General features: G+C 35.4%; 2 protein-coding genes across 2 annotated transcripts; one reads left to right on the forward strand and one right to left on the reverse strand.

Moving 5' to 3' along the window:
- Positions 1-7,414: 7,414 nt before the first annotated feature.
- LOC107730436 (uncharacterized) lies at positions 7,415-10,155 on the reverse strand. Its single transcript, XM_016541282.1, has 2 exons — positions 10,130-10,155; positions 7,415-9,468 (listed from the first exon to the last, which is right to left on the reverse strand). Exon 2 carries the CDS (start codon positions 9,458-9,460, stop codon positions 7,661-7,663), a length of 1,800 nt encoding a protein of 599 aa, XP_016396768.1. The 5' UTR covers positions 9,461-9,468; positions 10,130-10,155; the 3' UTR covers positions 7,415-7,660.
- Positions 10,156-10,314: 159 nt separating this feature from the next.
- On the forward strand, positions 10,315-18,409 carry LOC107730431 (calpain-10-like; the record flags this gene model as incomplete). The annotated part of the gene is made up of 12 exons (XM_016541275.1): positions 10,315-10,338; positions 10,698-10,829; positions 12,159-12,355; positions 12,469-12,695; positions 13,323-13,464; positions 14,200-14,366; positions 14,802-15,034; positions 15,113-15,312; positions 15,886-16,129; positions 16,330-16,520; positions 17,706-17,751; positions 18,165-18,409. Coding segments are annotated over 12 exons (1,833 nt in total), but the record flags the coding sequence as incomplete, so codon positions are not given.
- Positions 18,410-18,738: the final 329 nt, after the last annotated feature.

Here is an 18,738-nt window from a genome sequence, read left to right on the forward strand (position 1 = left end):
AAAAAAAAAAAAAAAAAATCAAGGTATAAGCAAGGTCTCACTTGTGAAAAGAATATTTTTATTGCGTGTCATTACTCAAGTTCTCAATTGTGTCTTTTAGAGTTTATAGTTCACAATGAAAAAACGCCCAGAAAATTGCCAGTGAAGATTTATAGTCATTTTTGCAGAGTTTAGGGCAATAGGCCAGGAGATTTTTCTAGAGATTTATTTATCATAAAAATCAAGTCGTATAAGAACGCTTGAATTCAATTGGATAAAAATAAGTGAAAAAAATAGAAAGATCAAAGCAAATACTTTTTTCTTAAATAAAGAACAAAATTCAAGTACAAACCTTAACGGCATATTTCAATGATCGAACACCGTGTTAGTATTGATACAGCAATTAGAAAGAAGAAAAAAATAAAACAACATACAAAATATAAAAAAACAATAAAATACAAGAAACAAAAAACAAAAACAAAAAAAAAAAAAAAAAAGAAAGAAAGAAAAGGAAGGGGGGGGGTCTTGTTCTGGTAACAAAAACAAGATTAGAGCAGAAGAGTTTCTGGGCGTTTCTGTCCATCATGTAGGCCTAATGAAGAGACTTCACAAATATCCTCAGTTCATTTTTCCATCCACTGAAATGGGGTTTAACCTTTAAATACTTACATCTATGAATAAACGGTTGCATAAAATAATTAAGCCATTTATCAAAAAGTCTAATTGACCACAGTTAAAGGGTGTATTGATATATATTTGTTTTGAAATATATTTGTTTTGTTCACATTGGAAAAACATGTTCTACAGTTTCAATATCTTTCTCACAGAACCCACATAAACTGTTCTCCCAGTTACATTTTTCAAGTAGGATGTTAGAAGACGTATAAATGTCATTTAGGATTTTAAAATGTCACTTCTTTAGCCGTAAGAAGGATTGGATAAGCTAAATATTGCTGCCTTATTTTCTTTGCCTCTTATTCACTGAATTCTTGAACATTTTCTTTTCAGTTGACTGGGGAAGTTTAGATAATATATTTCTAATAAACTTATTTGTAAACTTTTTGCTCTTTAAATTTGTACCTTCAATACAGAGTGATCTCATTTCTGCTAGAGTTCAATACAAACTGGTGGATCGTTGTTTGCAGCCGGGGTACTGGGATGGCCTTACTTTGTTGTATTCTCTAACTGAGCATTGGAGATTACATTTATCACATAAATCAATATAATATAAAAAATTATCCATCAAATGCGATATTGCCCAGTTTCTTTTCCCATCCAAGTCCCTAGAAACAAAGATTTTCGATCAAAGTACAAAGCAAAGACCTTGATGGATAGCACCAGTGATGTGCGACTGGCAGGTTCGGGCTCCGCTCCGCTTTCGTGGTCCACGGCTGCGCGTCCTTGCGGTTATAGGATGCATTGCCTTGGTGCAGTGTTTTTGTTTCTCTGAATACACCAAGTGTGTTTCAACGACCTCGGAGTTATGACATGTAGTGGTGGCGAGATGAAGCATCGTGAAGCTTTTCAGCCATATGTGTTGAAAAGTGGTTCATTTTTCGAGGCTTTGGATGTAGGCTACGCTAGGGTCACCTGCTGGTCGATCCAAATGGTGCAGGAAAAAATTCAGGACCGTGACAGCGCCAAAATGTGGAGTCCCTCTTGAAAATGTGCGCTACATGGTTAAAAAAGGCTTGATATATTAACACTCACATGATACATTGATGCATTATACACTCACATTAGTAAACACATGTAAAATAAAATTATTTATGCTTATTTCAATACAATGATTCAAGCCTCGATACGGAGCTCCGTCTGGAAGTAGGCTACTTGATATTCTCGATACAAGCTTCGAAGCCTCGGTATCAGGGGTGATATCAAATGACATGCTCTTGCGAGATGGATTAAACTCCGTTTAGATGCTTTACTTTGCCTCTATCCATGCCATTCAAAACAGCCAGCAGTTGCCTATGTCTAACGGGTTAGCAACCCAGCAAAGCTGACGGTACATCTGGATGAGATCTTGTCCTGGTGGACATTCCCAGTTCCTGGTTTCAAAAGTCCCATTTCAAATTTATCAAGTCATTATCTGAACTGACAATTCCAAGCTGTTTTATAGTATGTAAAACAGTCCATTGTCCAAAGAGAACAAATTCAAATGTTGGTCAAAGACACTTAAAACAGTATTAAAAATAAAAAGGAATAGTTCACCCATACTCTTGAATGACCTGAGGATGAGTACATTTTCAGCAAATTTTCATTTTTTGGTGAACCATTCCTTTAAGATTAATGTATTATGAGAGTATATTTATTAAATTCTCGTATAATATCTTTTTAATCATTTTTGTTCTATGATCTCCTCAATTTTTGATGTTTAAAAATGTCAATTTTTTTTAATGAAGACCAGTCATGACACCTAAAATATACAGCTATCTTATACTGTACATTCATACTCCACATTTTAACCTAAAATCTTCATGTTGAGGGGGGAAAAAAACTTTAACAATTTTAAACAATTTTTTAACCTTATCTAACTTTATTTTAAATTATTAAAGTATTCCATTGTTAAATATAAAAAATGTGGCAACTGTCTGCATTTTTTTAATTGGTTGCGTTGTATCTACAGTCAGAGTGATGACTTTTTTTGCATTCATTACATATTGTCACAAGAATCGACATGCAAGTAAACTCAACAAGGTTTATTTGCAGGAGTACTGGAAGCACAGCAAAGTAAACAGGTGAGCAGATAAAGGATAACTGAAACAACTTATCTCTGAAAATGAGAGTTCTTTCTATTACTGGAACACAAGGCTGAAGCAGACCAGACTGAGGACGAACTAGGATGCAGAAGGTAGGAAATCAAAGGTGAGAGGGTTCCAAGGGAACAACGCTGGTAAGTAGTTACAGGTGAGTTGAATTGGTCTATACAGAAAATGCAAGACCTCATAGACACAAACAGTCCTGTACAAAAACAAGACAAGACAAAGCATGTGAATTTGGTGCTGGCTTTTGGGGACTGATGAGGCTGATGGCAGACAGGTGTGGTGATTGTGGAGTGTACACAGGTTGGAACCAGCAGGGATGCTGGGAAACATAGTTCAACGGTGACTGGGCTGGTGACTGAGGATTGTGGCTGGGGATTGGGACACATATATTTTAGAATTATATTTACCAGCACTAATAATGTTTTGTGTCTAAACCAGTAATTTCAGAAAATTTTATATTTACATTTATAGCAGTTATTTTTGTCTAAAGCAACTTAAAATAGAATAAAAAAAATTCACAGAGTAAACAATATTCATAGTATACAATGCCAAGTTTATTACCAGGAAAATGAGCAGATGAATGAATCTTTGAATAAAACTATGGGTCAGGATAGTTGGTCAAGTCTGTCATGTGTTAAGGTCCAGTGAGGTGCTGTACCAAATATTCATTACAGCCTTTTCCTGTCCTTCGACTGAAAGACTTCACCCGTCAGGACACCACCATGACCTGCAACATAGAGGAACAGCACTTATTTCTTAAATAGATGAAAATGGCATGTCTCAGATATAACGATTCTTACATAACAATGTAAGAGAACAATTTGTAATACCTGTACTATTTAATCTAGAACATTCTCTCTCCTGCAGTTTTACTACGGTGAAGAACAGACAGATCTGTGCAAACCCTGGTGATCTGTGGGTTCAGAACGTCAGCTTGCGTATCCACTGAGTTCAGCATTACACACACTTACAGTGAGCACAAAACTTAACCTGGCAGTGGACACAAAACTTAACCTTAGTAGTGAATATTACTAAATTACCAACATACAGTAGCCCTGTTTTGTTATATGCAAATGGAATTTTGTTTATGTTTATGTCTCCTTATGAATATACTCTGGTAAATATGAATGAGCTGAAGGTAAAACTTGAGATGCCTCTTGTAACAGTTTTTATTTTATGTCTTGCATTGAAAAAAGGCAAATCAACATAATGTGGATCATCAAATCGGTCTAAAACGGCCTAAATCAAGAGTAATATAAAGCATATTGATTAGAATTTATTTTCATAATTAGTTAATTAATAAATAGTTTTGACAGCAACATTGTGTCTTTATGTTTTGTCTGCTATTGTTTTAATAAGGTTTGCATTTCTAATATGGTTTACTCAGTTTGAAGTATTTTCCTAATACTTAATGCTTACAACAAGGCTGCTCTGCAACAGTCTAAAACAATTTTGTGCACCTGGGCAAAACAGAAATATTTTTAACCCTTTTGGCAGAAGTGACAACATTTCCATTAGGTGGAGTTATATATAAAAGTTTGTGAGGACACACAGTAGACAGCAGGTGGCAGTATGTGCCCACATGCCAGTAGACCAAACAACAGCCCCAAAATACTCATATAACCTTTAATGTATTTTTTTTTTTTTTTAAGATTGACGATTTATTTAGTGCTTGCAAAAGCATCAGTGTGTTGTCACGAGCTGATCTTTTATGTCTAATGAACTTCAGCATTTGCTATTATCAACCAGTCATGCAATAAATAAATAAATAAATAATAATAATAATAAAATTACAGATTTCTGCAATTCAGACACACATTAATTGTGATTACTACACAATAATTGTACATTATTGAATTACCTGATACAGGAAGTCACATAATAATTTGTAGAATTATTACTGCAGCAACAACAAAAACATTCAGAAATTGCTAGCAAATTTCACAATTAATTACAAAGAAATGGCAAGTAAGATGTTGAATTAAACATAACATTTTTAAGTAGAAATATTATTTTCTTGTAAAACATACTTTAATCTTTGTTTTATTTACAGCTTTGAAAAACACACACACACACACACACACACATACAGTGGGTACGGAAAGTATTCAGACCCCCTTAAATTTTTCACTCTTTGTTATATTGCAGCCATTTGCTAAAATCATTTGCACAAGCTTTACCATCATTAGTGTAATAACAGAACTTGGAAGATGAGGGTTGATTATGAACTCTTTACCCTGAACTTGGGGCATTCGTGATTCATGAGGGCTGCTGAAGTCATCATGTTTGCAAACAGCCATAACCTTTAATGTCATTTCCTTTATTTTATTACATTATTAGTATTGTTCACTGGAGATTGTGAAACAGCAAAGGTTCTGCAACAGTAGTCTATGTCATTGTTTTTAGTGTCAAAAAGGGCACACTGGACAGTAACTTAGTTAAAACAGAAAACAGGTCTTTAACTTTTACTCTGTCCTTCCCCCAGATGTTAAATGGCTGTAATGGGGGAGACTGAACACGACCTGCAGGGTGACAGGTCCAAACTGGTGAGCTGTTGTCAGCAGTTTCATATAAAAAAAAATATTTATATATAACTTGTGTTCCTCTTTCATAAAAACAAGGATGAGCATGTAAAAAATACTCTTCACTGAATGATTTGTAAGGCATTTGTACAATCCTTATCCCTTAATAAACCCGACAGGGTAAATAAGGACCCCGGGCATGAAATGGAGCTTGTGCAGAGGCTGTGATGCTGTGAAGATCTCACACTACACACAGTATGAGAATAGTCTTGCATGTCAAGAGTCAAAGAAGATTCTGTGGTTTAGAACTTGGCACATTTTCCTTTAGAAAGGAAAAGTATACATTTGTCCATTTGTTGTGAGTAATGTGTAATCTATAGAGTTAGATTTTTTTTTTTTTTTAAATATTACCATATTTCAAAGGTTGTGGTATTTATGAAACCTATAGGAACAATTGGAATATTAGAATATTTTGAATTTGTTTACTCCAAGTCTAATTTAAAATAATCGGGGTTTTTTAGCTCAGTTTGGAGTGAGAAAATATATATGTGACCCTGGACCATAAAACCAGTCATAAGGGTCCATTTTTTTGCTGAATAAATAAGCTTTCCATTGATGTATGGTTTGTTATGATAGGACAATATTTGGCCGAGATACAACTATTTGAATATCTGGAATCTGAGGGTGCAAAAAAAATCAAAATATTGATTTTATGAGATTCATGTTTTAATAAAACATTTTGAATATGAATGAAATGGTGGGGGACAAATAAATAATGTTTAATTATGAAACTAAAACCACTGTCACTAGCAAGTCACTGTCTTAATGAATGAGTCATGGAATCATTTTGGCAAAAATAACACTCTTCTTCCTCGTCTGATATTGCACCAAATGTATAAAAAGCAAGAACTCATACAGACAGATGTCATGTCAGTGACACTGCATGAGAAACTGGACATGTGTTGTGAGAGGGCCCACCTGCTTATCCCAAATTGTTAAAAATATTAATCATTCATTGTAATATGATTTATTAATGAGGAGTTTTTAGACAGTACTCTAGGGCTCTGTTTGTACTAATGTAGTAGGGCTATGTCATAACCTTTGTCTATCAGGAAACAGATGTGTACTCTAAATGCAGTGGCCAAATTGATTTGTGCTGATATAAGAATTCTTGTTCCCATCAAAATGCACAGCATAGTGTTATTTGTATTAACTTGTTATTGGCAGATTGTCATAATTCAGATCAGATCATAATTTTTGTCAATTTTAAGGAGTTATACTTTTAGTTATAAACATGGAACATCTCACATACTGTATAGGGTAAAATGGGGGAAGATTCTCCCTTAAGAACAAGAAAATTGACTTTTAAATTGTAACATATTTAGATATAAGTTTAGCATGTGCAGGATGATGATTCATTAGCCAGTGTTTAATATAGAAAATAAATAAAAACATTTGCTTATTTAGTTGTTATAGCACAAAATGTAAAATATGAAAAAGAGGGGTAAAATGGCCCTACTGTCCACAAATCCCTCATTAACCTCAAAACTGTTTATATAGAAAAAAATAAAAACCATTTGCTTATTAGTTGTTATAGCACAAAATGTAAAATATGAAAAAGAGGGGTAAAAATGGCCCTACTGTCCACAAATCCCTCATTAACCTCAAAACTGTTTCGACTGACTAAATCTCACAAATGTTGATATTCAGATGAAATGACAAAATTAAAAATAGTGTAGCCATTCATCAAAACTGCTAAGATGTAATTGCCATATATAGTCAGGAGAAATATATTATCAGTTAGTTTGGAGTAGTTAGTTCTTAGTGGGTGAATACTCCATGAATATATTTGATTGTTTTGGCCAACAGATTTTGTAATTAATATAATTGTATACATTAATCATTTTTAAAACACATGTGACATTTCACAAAATTTAGAAAGACAGAATTCACAATAAAAAAAAAACTGCCACCGTTATTCAGTTTTGGTATGCTTGTTCTGTACATTGGAATATCAAAAAAGACACAGACTCAACTCACTTTCATCAGATGCATTTTAATAGGAAAAAAAAAGTATACAACAAACAGAGCAAGGCTATTGCATAGTATACATTATAATTAAATTCAGTTTTCAAGATTATTGTTAACAAGAGATTATCTTATCTAGAATAAGTGTTTGTTAAAAACAAATAAAGATATAAGTATTAGAGAGATCTGTAATTAACAGTGCATGACATGTTAGAACAATGTGTTATTGATCATTCTTATCAGGACATGGACAGCAGATTGTTACAGATGTTGATGTATATTAGTAAAGACTCATTAAAGTCAAAGTTAATAGGAATTTTTACTGTTAGTGTAACATTATCCTACTTTAAAGCTTATATGGATTCATTAACCATTCTTCCAGGGCTCAGTTTTCACTAATACATTATCAGAACCTTTGTCTTTCAGGAAACGGATCTGTACTCCGGGCGCAATAGCCAGTTTGGATTTGTACTGATAAATATCATAATTCTCATTACCAACCTCCATCTTTTCAAACTTCACAACATAGTGATACGTGTAATAGTCATCATTTTTCTCTTGTGAACTAGTGTAAAACCCCACCCATGAGTAGTAAAAGATATCTTTCCAGTCTGTGAAGGTCTTCTTGATATAAAGTCGAGCACAAGCTTTACCGTCTTCAGTGTAGAGCTGCAGACCAACATCATCATACTCTGGTCCATAAAAGAATTCTGGAACGTTTGATGAGAGTTTAGCTTGAAGACTTTGTGTGCCACAATCTGATAGAAATATTGTCACTGTTTCAACACCCTCCCAGGGCACAGTTTCTGCTAAAACATTGTCATATTTTTTGTCCAGCAGAAAACGGATTAGAACTCCAGGAGCAATAGCTAAACTGGAACTGTACTGGTAAATATCATAATTGTGTGTGATATAGTTTTCAATCTTTGAAAACTTATCAGCATACTGATATGCTGAATAGGCATCATTTTTATCTTGTGAACTTTTGTAAAACCCCACCCATGAGTGGGAAAAAACATTTTTCCAGTTGCTAAAGGTTTTCTTGATGTAGAGTCGAGCGCAGGCTTTTCCGTCTTCAGTATAGAGCTGCAGACTTGCATCAAACCCCTTTATTCGAATGGGAATCACTCTGTTGGCTCCATCAAACTCTGGTCCATACCAAATGTATGGATTAGTAAATTGAAAATCAAAAAGTGATGGGTACAGTCGCAGTCGAGGTTGGAGACCAGCATTCATGGAGAGAGAAGTATCTAAAGCCCCAGACGATTCATAAATATCCAACTGGTTCCTGACCTGCGTATGAACTTCATTAGTTTCACTGGAACGAGTGTTTTGGCAAATTTCAATGTATACGTATTTGGAATTTTCCGTCATTTTAGCAGGTATCTCCCAAAGGAGTTTTGAGAAACCCTCTGTAGTTGCTTTTATCTCTAGTTTAATTCCTTCATATGCATTACATTGCAAATAGGGTGAGCGTTTCTTTCTGCGGCTGGTATGACTGTGTTTACAGTCATTGCTGCTATATCCTGTCTCTGTCAGAAACTGTAGGCATCTGTCATATTCCGTGTCTTCTGTATTGCGTGCTATTGTGTAAAAACCAGAAATATTGCTCTCATCCACAGTGCAGTTGTACGGGTCTCCAATCTGCAAGAGCAGAGCAGGATCAATCTCATAAGTGTCCGAAGGATTAAAGTCATTCTTGTGAAGGTCATGTGCTGTAATAAACACGCTGAGTATCTTGTTTGGCCTATTTTGTTTCACAGAGATAATGAGCCTGTCCATGTTTCTTTCTGGCACATTGGTGTTTCTGTAATACTTCCGCACATAGGCTGGCAATGCATTGGCTCCGGGAGATTTTAAATTGCCAACCGAATAGTAACTCTGCCAAGAGCTCAATGAGGGGAGAATGTCCTCTCTATTGCCATAACCATGGAATCCAAAGTCACCTCTACTAGGATCAAAATTCGAATCAAGGATGAGCATGTTGTTCTGATCAACAGTCAAGACTTTTTGGGCAAACCAGAACAATAAATGGAGTCCATGACGTGGCGCAGACTTGGCATATGTAATGTTTTTCAAGTCATGAATATTGTTAAGTTTTCTCAAAGAAGAGACGCTCGCCAAGAAGAGGCAGAAGAGCGGGAAGCAGAGTCTCATGGCACCCATGGCAAAATCTTAATCAAAAACAAAATACTACATATCAAACACATAAGCTGTAAATATACTTGGATCATAAGCAGGCAATTTAATGATGGCAAAATGTTGTCGTTTTATATTGAATTTAAGATTTTTATATTATCATTTTAAAAAACTGAACAGGAAAATGTTCTGCTATTTTAATGTTTACACTAAAAATATTGACAATATAGAACTTCATTACAGTAGTACATTTTTATGAAGGTTCTTAACATGGCATTTCTATTGAGCGTCAACTGGGAAGCCCATCAAAAAATAGATCAATGCTTTGAAAGTGCCACACAGAGCCACTCAGTGTACACTTTTGGGGAAATTAATTTAGGAGTGGCTGCTTACAGTTATATCCGCATTAAGATAGGAAAATATATTTTATCTTCCAAAGAATTACACACATAACATTTAACTTTAGTTTTAAATTTCAAGATCACATTAACACTGATATCTAGCATTGGCAATATAAAGTCAATAGTTTAATAACTTTTGTTTGATTTAAATTTAATATTTTGTATTAAATATAACATTAATATTTCAATCAATTTAGTAAATGTAATTCATAATCATAATTTATCATCTGAATGTATTTAAACACTTTGAAGAAATCTATAATATTCAACAGACTTCAATTTAAATTCACCATACCTCAGATTGAAGGTCCTCAGTGGAAGAGCCTCTGCATCCGTCACATCTCTCAGATGATTATTTATACAGTATGAAGGAGGCTGTACTTTACAGACAGGGTGTGTCTGCACAGTACAGCCTGTAAGACTGTCCTTCAGTTATAGCGTCATTTTTAAACAATTTTGCCACAATAATTTTTTTTTTTTTATGTCACATGGCTCCGCCCACAGGTACCACAATATTCAGTCATTCTGTCACACAGGTAATATTATGTAGATTCCAACGAGCACACATGAAGACCTTCTTTAAGAACTGATTTCCATTTAGCTTGGTTTTGCTTGTATGGATTTTAGTGGGTTAGCTTGAGAAGTTTGTACGAATTCTTAAAACAGTGACAGCATGATGAATTTCATTCATACTACATACATTCATACTATAAAGAACATACTTTTTTAATGTTCATGAAGTAAGTTTCAAACCACATATAGTACCTACTGTACAGGATGCGATTTCAGACATAGCGTGGGGCTTTAACAATGCAGATTGTCACTAAGCAACTTTACAGTACTTTTCCTTCTGTATATTACAGGAGATCTGCAAGCAGCCTCAGCTCTTCCCCGATGACCCTGTGGAGGCCCACCCAAAGCAAGGCATCCTGGGAGACTGCTGGTTGCTCTGTGCCTGCTCCATGTTACTCAAGAACCAGCATCTTCTGAACAAGGTGAACAACACTTGCCAGATTTCATGTGGAGATGTTTTATCTTAACTGGAAATAAAACCGACATGTTTAATAGAGTGCAACAGTCCGGAAAAAAAAACTTGTACCTTTGACATTTTGTTCAATTTTCATATACTTTTTTGCTCGAGTAGGAGTTTGTAATGTTGTGATTGACTTTGTAGCTACATTTACATTTACATTTATTCATTGGCAGGCGCTTTTATCCAAAGCGACTTACAGTTGAGGAATACAAGAAGCGATGTATCATAAGATGGCAATAAACACGAGAAGTGCCCGTTATACAAGGTTTCAATCATCGTTCACAATAGTAAAAAGCTAGGACAGGAGGATAATAAGAGAACAGAAAAAGTGAAGGCATAGAATTATTTTTTTTTTTTCATTATTATTATTATGAGGTGGCAGTTAGATGCTCACGGAAGAGATGAGTTTTCAGTTGTTTCTTGTTCGGATGGAGTTAGGTAGGTCTGATTGCACATGTTGGAAGTCCAGCCAGAAGAGCATTGCAATAGTCCAGCCTAGAAATTACAAGGGCCTGGACGAGAAGCTGTGTTGCATGCTCTGTTAGTAAGGGTCTCATCTTCCTGATGTTGTGTAGTGCAAACCTGCATGATCGTGCTGTTTTTGCCAGTGTTGGGCAGTAACTAGTTACTAGTAACTTAGTTACTGTAATAAAATTACTTTTTGCAGTAACTAGTAGTGTAACTAATTACTAATAAGATTTCAGTAATAATATTACAGTTACCATCCATAAAACAGCTTTGAAGAAATAGTAATGTAACTAGTAGTGTAACTAATTACTGTTGCCAAAAAGTAATAAAAAGGAGTAACTAGTAATGAGTAATATATTACATTCTTTGAGTAACTAGCCCAACACTGGTTTTTGCAATGTGATCTTTAAAGGTCAGTTGATCATCAAGGATCACCCCAAGATTCCTGGCCGAACTTGATGGAGTATTGTTGATGAGATGCTGTACTGATGGGGTGGCTGGGAAGATGAGAAGTTCTGTTGGTTTGGTTCATGGCTTTTAACTCTTTAACAAACACTATTTTTAAAATCCCTATGGGAAAAATGAATGGGAAAGATGCTTTCGGAACCCAGGTCACTGGAAAATGAGTGGTCACTGTTGCACTCTGTTATTCAGTTATTTTAAACATACCAGTTACATAGCAAGAAACCTCGATCATATTTCACACATTAGACTTATTCTAAAAAATGATGATAACACAGCTGTGGTTTGTTCTTTTATAATTCTGTGTAAAAACTGAATGTTTTCAAGGTGTATTTTTATGTGCGTTTGTGTTTGTTATCAGGTATTTCCACCAGAGCAGCCTTTGTGGGGTGACCGTGTTTACCACGGTGAGTTCCGGGTCCAGTTCTGGCAGAACGGGCGCTGGATAGAGGTACGGGTGGATGACCAGCTGCCCTGTATCAATGACACTCTCAGCTTTTCACGATGCCAGAGCCCTAGGGCATTCTGGGTAGCACTTTTGGAGAAAGCTTATGCCAAGTAAGTGCTATAACTTGAATGAAGATTTTGGTGGATTATACAATGTAACTGTAATGTGTGAACTAAAAGCAAAACCTAATAATTGAGAAGTTGTTAATTGTTCTTCATGCTAGGTTACATGGTTCGTACGAGCGTTTGTGGGCGGGGCAAGTATGTGAGGCAGTTGTGGACTTGAGCGGAACCATAGCAGTACGATGGAATCTAAAAGGGGCGGAGTCTCCACAACAGCCCAACGACTCCCAGACTCAACACACACCTAATGGGATGAGACTATCTGAACTCTCACTGGAGCTGAAGGAGCGATGTGCCATCGGCTGCTGTGTCCACTGCGCCCCTACAGGTGAAAGAGGAAAGCAACCGCTGACTTTTTTTCTCTTGCTATTGCGATCTCCAAACACGAGCTTAAAGCTGAATTAAATTAACTTTCCATCATTGACACAGTTATTACATGAATACATCAACTAAAACGGAACCAAATTAAGTATTAATAATATACTATTATAGTACTTATTAACATTTTGAATTGGGTTTTATGTTTATATTTATCAGTTTTCATTTTAATGATAGTTTAAGTTAATTTTGTTGTGCGTTTTTATTAGTTTTTTATGTTTCTGTTTTTTTTACTTCAGTTTTTTTAGTAATTTTAGTACTTCAACTTACTTTATTTAGAAACATTTCTAATTTTGTTTAGTTTGTTTTTTGTATTTTATTTTATTTCAGTTAACATTTATTTTATTGCAATGATTTTTAATAGTTTTAGTTAACAATAGCAACACTATTTGGGAATTATTATAGACTACAGCAACAATAGTTACAATAGTTTACAGATTTTATAATGTCCCACATTTACTCCTTAAATTTGTTGCTGGCAAATCTTTGCTGCAGTTTTCAGAAAATCTTTCACAAAATACCATAGGAAGTATTTAATAATAGTACTGTAATAGTTCTAGTAATGGGTTTGTTGCAGGTATCCCAGAGCTTGGTCAGTTCCACGCCATGAGTGTGATGGAGTGGACAAATGTGACAACCACTACAGGTGAACAAGTGGAGCTGATCAGGATACGAAACCCCTGGGGCAGGAGGAGCTGGACCGGCGTCTGGAGAGAGAGGTATGGAGGGAAAAAATTGCTGAATCATCACATACCGGACCATTTTTTGGTTTGTTTTGTGCGTTAAGTACCTTATATTCTATATATGTATTATAAATATATGTTTTTAGAACAATTTGTTATTTTAATTGTGAATTTTTCATATCTGTGTATAATGATTTGAACATGTCTAACAATATATAATAAGGTTTAATTAGTAACTGCAGTGCTGTGTCTAGCCGCCTATCTCTGACAAAGCACTGGAAGTCATTCATTTGCATATGAAGAATTTTTGGATCCTATTTGAGCTTGGGATACGTTGAACTTTTTATGTTTTGCAGTTAGACTGAATGCAACACCAGACCGGATGTGACATATTTTAATCAAAACTGTTATATTATTGAAGAACAAAGTGAGAAATACCAATATTGTTCCACTAAAATGTGATTCTTTAAACACTATTTCTGTCAAATGAGTGGTTATAATTATTTCAGACGTAATTATTAATATTATAATTCCTAAATAATTATTTACATTCATTGTCCCTAGAAAACCTACTATGATTTTCTTTCAAATATATTGGTGGTCATTTATTTTGTGTGGATATCATTATTTATTAATTTTACCGTGATGAATAAGTGGAGGGGCAGTTGTTGGACTGGCACTAGGGGGCAAAACGTGACAATCATATGCAAATGTTGGTGATAGTGTAAATGCAGCTTTCGTCTGACTGGTTTTGTCTGTCTCTCTGTACAGTGGATCAGGTTGGGCTTCTCTGGAGCCCTCCTGTTCCCAGGCTCTACTGGGCCGCACGGCAGAGGGGGAATTCTGGATGGACGAGACAGAATTCCAGCAGGAATTTGATGAGGTTACAGTAGGCTATCCCCTCAGTGATGCAGGACACCTCCAAAGCATCTACACAGGTATTGTCTATAAATTGTACAGTTGTTTAAATAATTAAAAATTTATAATTTTTTTTATTTGAAATTAATTTATACTCATATTCATTTACATTGTTTTTTACATTTCAATGCAAAAAATAAAACTAAAATGTTATAACAAAAATATAAATAAGATTAGGAATTAAGATTTTTTTTTTTATTCCTCTTGTGAAATGGCATGATGGACCAAATCAAAGGTCATCACAGCGCAACTTTGGCCCGTGGGTCCTAGTTTGGGAATCTTTGGTCTATGCGTTCTTGAGAGCATTTGCATGACCAGTGCCTTGCTGTCTTATATATTATATATCTGCAAATTGTTTGAATATCTAGTGAATCATTTGCACGTTTAATAATAATAATAATAAATGTAGATATTTGTTTCATATTTATATTAATTTGTGATTTCCCTTCATGTAGGAAGCTATCTAACCCACAGCCACCAAATTGGAGGTCGCTGGGTCAAAGGTCACTCTGCGGGCGGTTGCCGTAACAATAACACTTTTAGTATCAACCCTAAGTTCTGGTTAAAACTGTGTGAGAGAGGGGAAGTGTTGCTGTCATTGCTGCAGTACAGACATCCTGAACCACCAGCAGAGGGCGGCACTCAGCAGCACTCACACCTCCAGGCCATTGCACTGCATGTGTGGAAGGTTAGAGAATCACTAAAAAATAATTTCTGAGTGATTGAAAATGTTTCATTATGTAATGTTATGTATAATATGTTATAGGTGGAGAAGAAACACTTTAACCTGATGCGGACGCTGAACAATCCACCGCTTGTGTCGCACATGCATGCGTACAATCGGGAAGTGGTAGTGCACACTCACCTGAATCCTGGTTTTTACCTGTTGGTGCCTAGTACCTTCCTGCAGGGAGCGGAGGGCCGGTTCCTTCTGAGAGTTCATTCTTCCTGCTCTACCTCTCTCAGGTGACTGCACTAAGACAAACGTAACTGTATTGAACTTTTTGTACGGGTCAAAAGTTTGGGTTTGGCAGTATTTTATTTTTTATGTTTTTGAAAGAATGCTCACCAAGACTGCATTTATGTTGTCAAAAATACAGCATAAACAGTAATACTATAAAATATTATAACACTTTAAAATAAGTGTTTTCTATTTGAATATATTTTATAATGTAATTTTTTTTCCTGTGATGTCAAAGCTGAATTTTCAGCATCATTACTCCAGTCTTCAGTGTCAAATGATCCTTCAGAAATCATTCTAATATGCAGATTTGCTGCTCAAGGAACATTTCTTATTATTATGAATGTAGAAAACAGTTGTGCTGCTTAATATTTTTGTGGAAACTGTTATGATCAATTTAATGCATCCTTGCTGAATAAAGTATAAAATATTCTTACTAACCCCAAAGTTTTGAACTGCAGTGTATATATGTAATAATGACACTAATTATTAGTGATCATATACACACTGCATCTAAATATGCAATATGATATGATAAAGCCATATCATTGGTCCAAATCGTCTGTATTTTTCTCCAGTGTGATGAAATCCCCTCCTCCTCTTCAACACTGTTCAGAGGGCGAGTGGGAAACCATCATCTCTCATGGCTGTTGGTCCGTTGGTTCTACTGCAGGAGGAAGTCGCAACTTCACCACACATGGACTCAACCCCCGTATACCCTTTACTGTGACCTATGACCCTGGAGGTAACAACGTAAAGGTCACATTATGCCAAAACAGGCCTGAAAATTCCCTCCATGCCATCGGCTTTCATATTTATAAGGTCAGAATTGATACATACCTCATTTATAATCTGTTTTGAGGCATCTAAATGACTAAACTGCTGAAAAGCTGTGTTTAATGTGCCAAAAGTGTCCAGTTCTAGTCATAATTGTTCTGGTAACAGTATTAGTTATAGTAGGTGTCGGTGTCTAACATTCAGTAGTGAATCTCTTTTGGTATTTGGTATGTGTGTGTCTCCAGGTACCTGATGGTGACTCTCTTTTAAGCCCTGGTGCCATGTCTCCGGTGGTTAGCTGTGTACCTCATGCCCACTCCCAGGAGGTCAGTGTGTTTTGCCGTCTACAGCCGGGCAAGTACGTCATAATTCCCTCCACCTACCAGCCAGAACTCAGCGCCCACTTCACGCTCACTTTTACATGCAGGATAAATCGGTAAGCACTCCACCTACACACTATTACAAGGAAAATCTGGAAATATCGGTGAAAATTTTGATTAAAGTCATAGACATTAATAAAATCTTACATATGTGTCTACATTAGTGGTCGATATTTGGCATTTTTCAAATATATTGGCATCAGCCGATAAGTTTTTCTGTTTGGCCGATGTGTTCGAGCCGGGACTTTTATTTTGACGATGCACACAGCGCTGACATTCTCCCTCTTCATTGTTTGCTGTCGCCCTTTAACAGTTCTGTCTGATGATACGGATAGAAGTCTGTCTAATAATCAGATAGAACTGTTAAACAAAGGAATTAAAATGTATACAATAAAGTATTATAACGATTGCTTTCATATTATTAGTAATAGAATAACATTTAATAAACATTAAGTATCACAAACCTTGCAGACTTGGTCAAATCCAGTTGTGAGATGTTATGAAGTGTGCATTTGTATCCTGCATGATCGCGTGTACTCTTTAAATTCATGATTTCAAACTATGTTCCACTTTATTAATTTGCCCACTGTCATACTCATGTCATTTTCACTGTGTGCTGTACGTAAAATGAGTGATACCTTGGCTTAATTTGAAAAAATATGATTCCCAATGCACACAAACATCCCAGATTACTGAGTGCCCTGTTGGTTACAGTGTTTACTTCCTTTTTATTTATATATATTTTTTTAAAAATTCTTTATTTGTGAAAAATATTCTAATAGGATTATAGAATCAAGAAGTTGTCATCTAAACTACAAGTATGTTTATTTGACACATTTTTAAATTATATAATTATTTCAAATTTCTTAAATATTAATTAAAATAAATACAAATTATATATATATATATATATATGTACACACACACATACATACATATATCAGCTTTATATCGGCTATCGGCCACCCTGCTCTCTAAGATATCAACATCGGCTGTCAAAAAACCAATATCGGTCGACCACTGGTAGACATTCTTCAAAAAATTGTTACATACTGTAATTAGACATACTTTAATTAGAATTGATTTGTAAATAGAACTGGTCAATGCACTGTGAAAAAACAAATCCTAGATAAAAAAACAGGTAAAATGTAGTTTCTTGTTAAGAAATTGTTACTAGTTGACATTGGCCTTAAATCTTTGGCTCTAATATAGTGAAGTACTAATGTTGTCAACCTCCTCAGGAAAGCAATGCAGAGTCAAGAGCTTCTGGGCCATGCCGTTCAGGAGGTAATGATCGTTCACCTCATTTTAAGGAGTAGTTCACCAAAAATCAAATCCTGTCATGATTCACTCAACCTCATGTTGTTTCAAACCTATACGGCTTTCTTTCTTCTGTGGAACATCGAAGATATTTTGAAGAATGTTGGTAACCAAACAGTTTCAGTTCCCATTGACTTCCATTGTATCATTTTGAAAAATAAAACAAATAAACTTAACCTGATATCTAGTTCAAATTTAGTGTATTTTTTATATGTTATTAATTATGATGAATTATATTAATATACATTTACATATATTTTCCTAGCCTACTAAATATTATTTGCTTGTACCATTTCTGTAATTGACAGTTCTGTTTTTGTTTTACTTCCACTGTTCTCCACTGTAAGATGTAAGATTTGTCTTTCTCTTTCCTCTCACAGGTCTCCTGTATCTCTGTGATGAGACGATAGGAAGTGGATCACATGCCTATGTTGAGATGAAAGTCTTGCCCTCCATCCTCAGGACAGGAGTCTCATGGTGTGTAGTATGTGGCTCTGCACAGCCTCATCCACCCTAATGGGAGCCATTGGTGCAATTCACTTACCACAAACAGCTACCAAAACTCACCAGCGGTGGATAAATCATAGTATAAACCAGGGGTGTCCAAAGTTGGTCCTGTAGGGCCACTGTCCTGCAGAGTTTAGCTCCAACCTTAATTAAACACACCTGTTGAGGCAAGTTGGAGCTAAACTGAGGACCGAGTTTGGACACCCCTGGTATAAACTGTTTAGGGATTTGTCACAGCGGTTGCCTAGTCTTTCAACAACCGCCCTCTAAGAAACATGTGTTACATACTGTACTATAAATGTGTACTGATGCCAGACTTATTATGAATTATTTATTATGAATGATTTTTGTCCAAGTTGCAAAAAAGGTGAAAATAATCAACTAAAAAGCATTTTTAAGTATCTCATTTACTAGAATATCAAAAACAGGCATTACCACGTGGTTAGG

Source organism: Sinocyclocheilus rhinocerous, unplaced genomic scaffold, assembly GCF_001515625.1.
Source record: "Sinocyclocheilus rhinocerous isolate Xijiao unplaced genomic scaffold, SAMN03320098_v1.1 scaffold1780, whole genome shotgun sequence".
NCBI lineage: Eukaryota > Metazoa > Chordata > Actinopteri > Cypriniformes > Cyprinidae > Sinocyclocheilus > Sinocyclocheilus rhinocerous.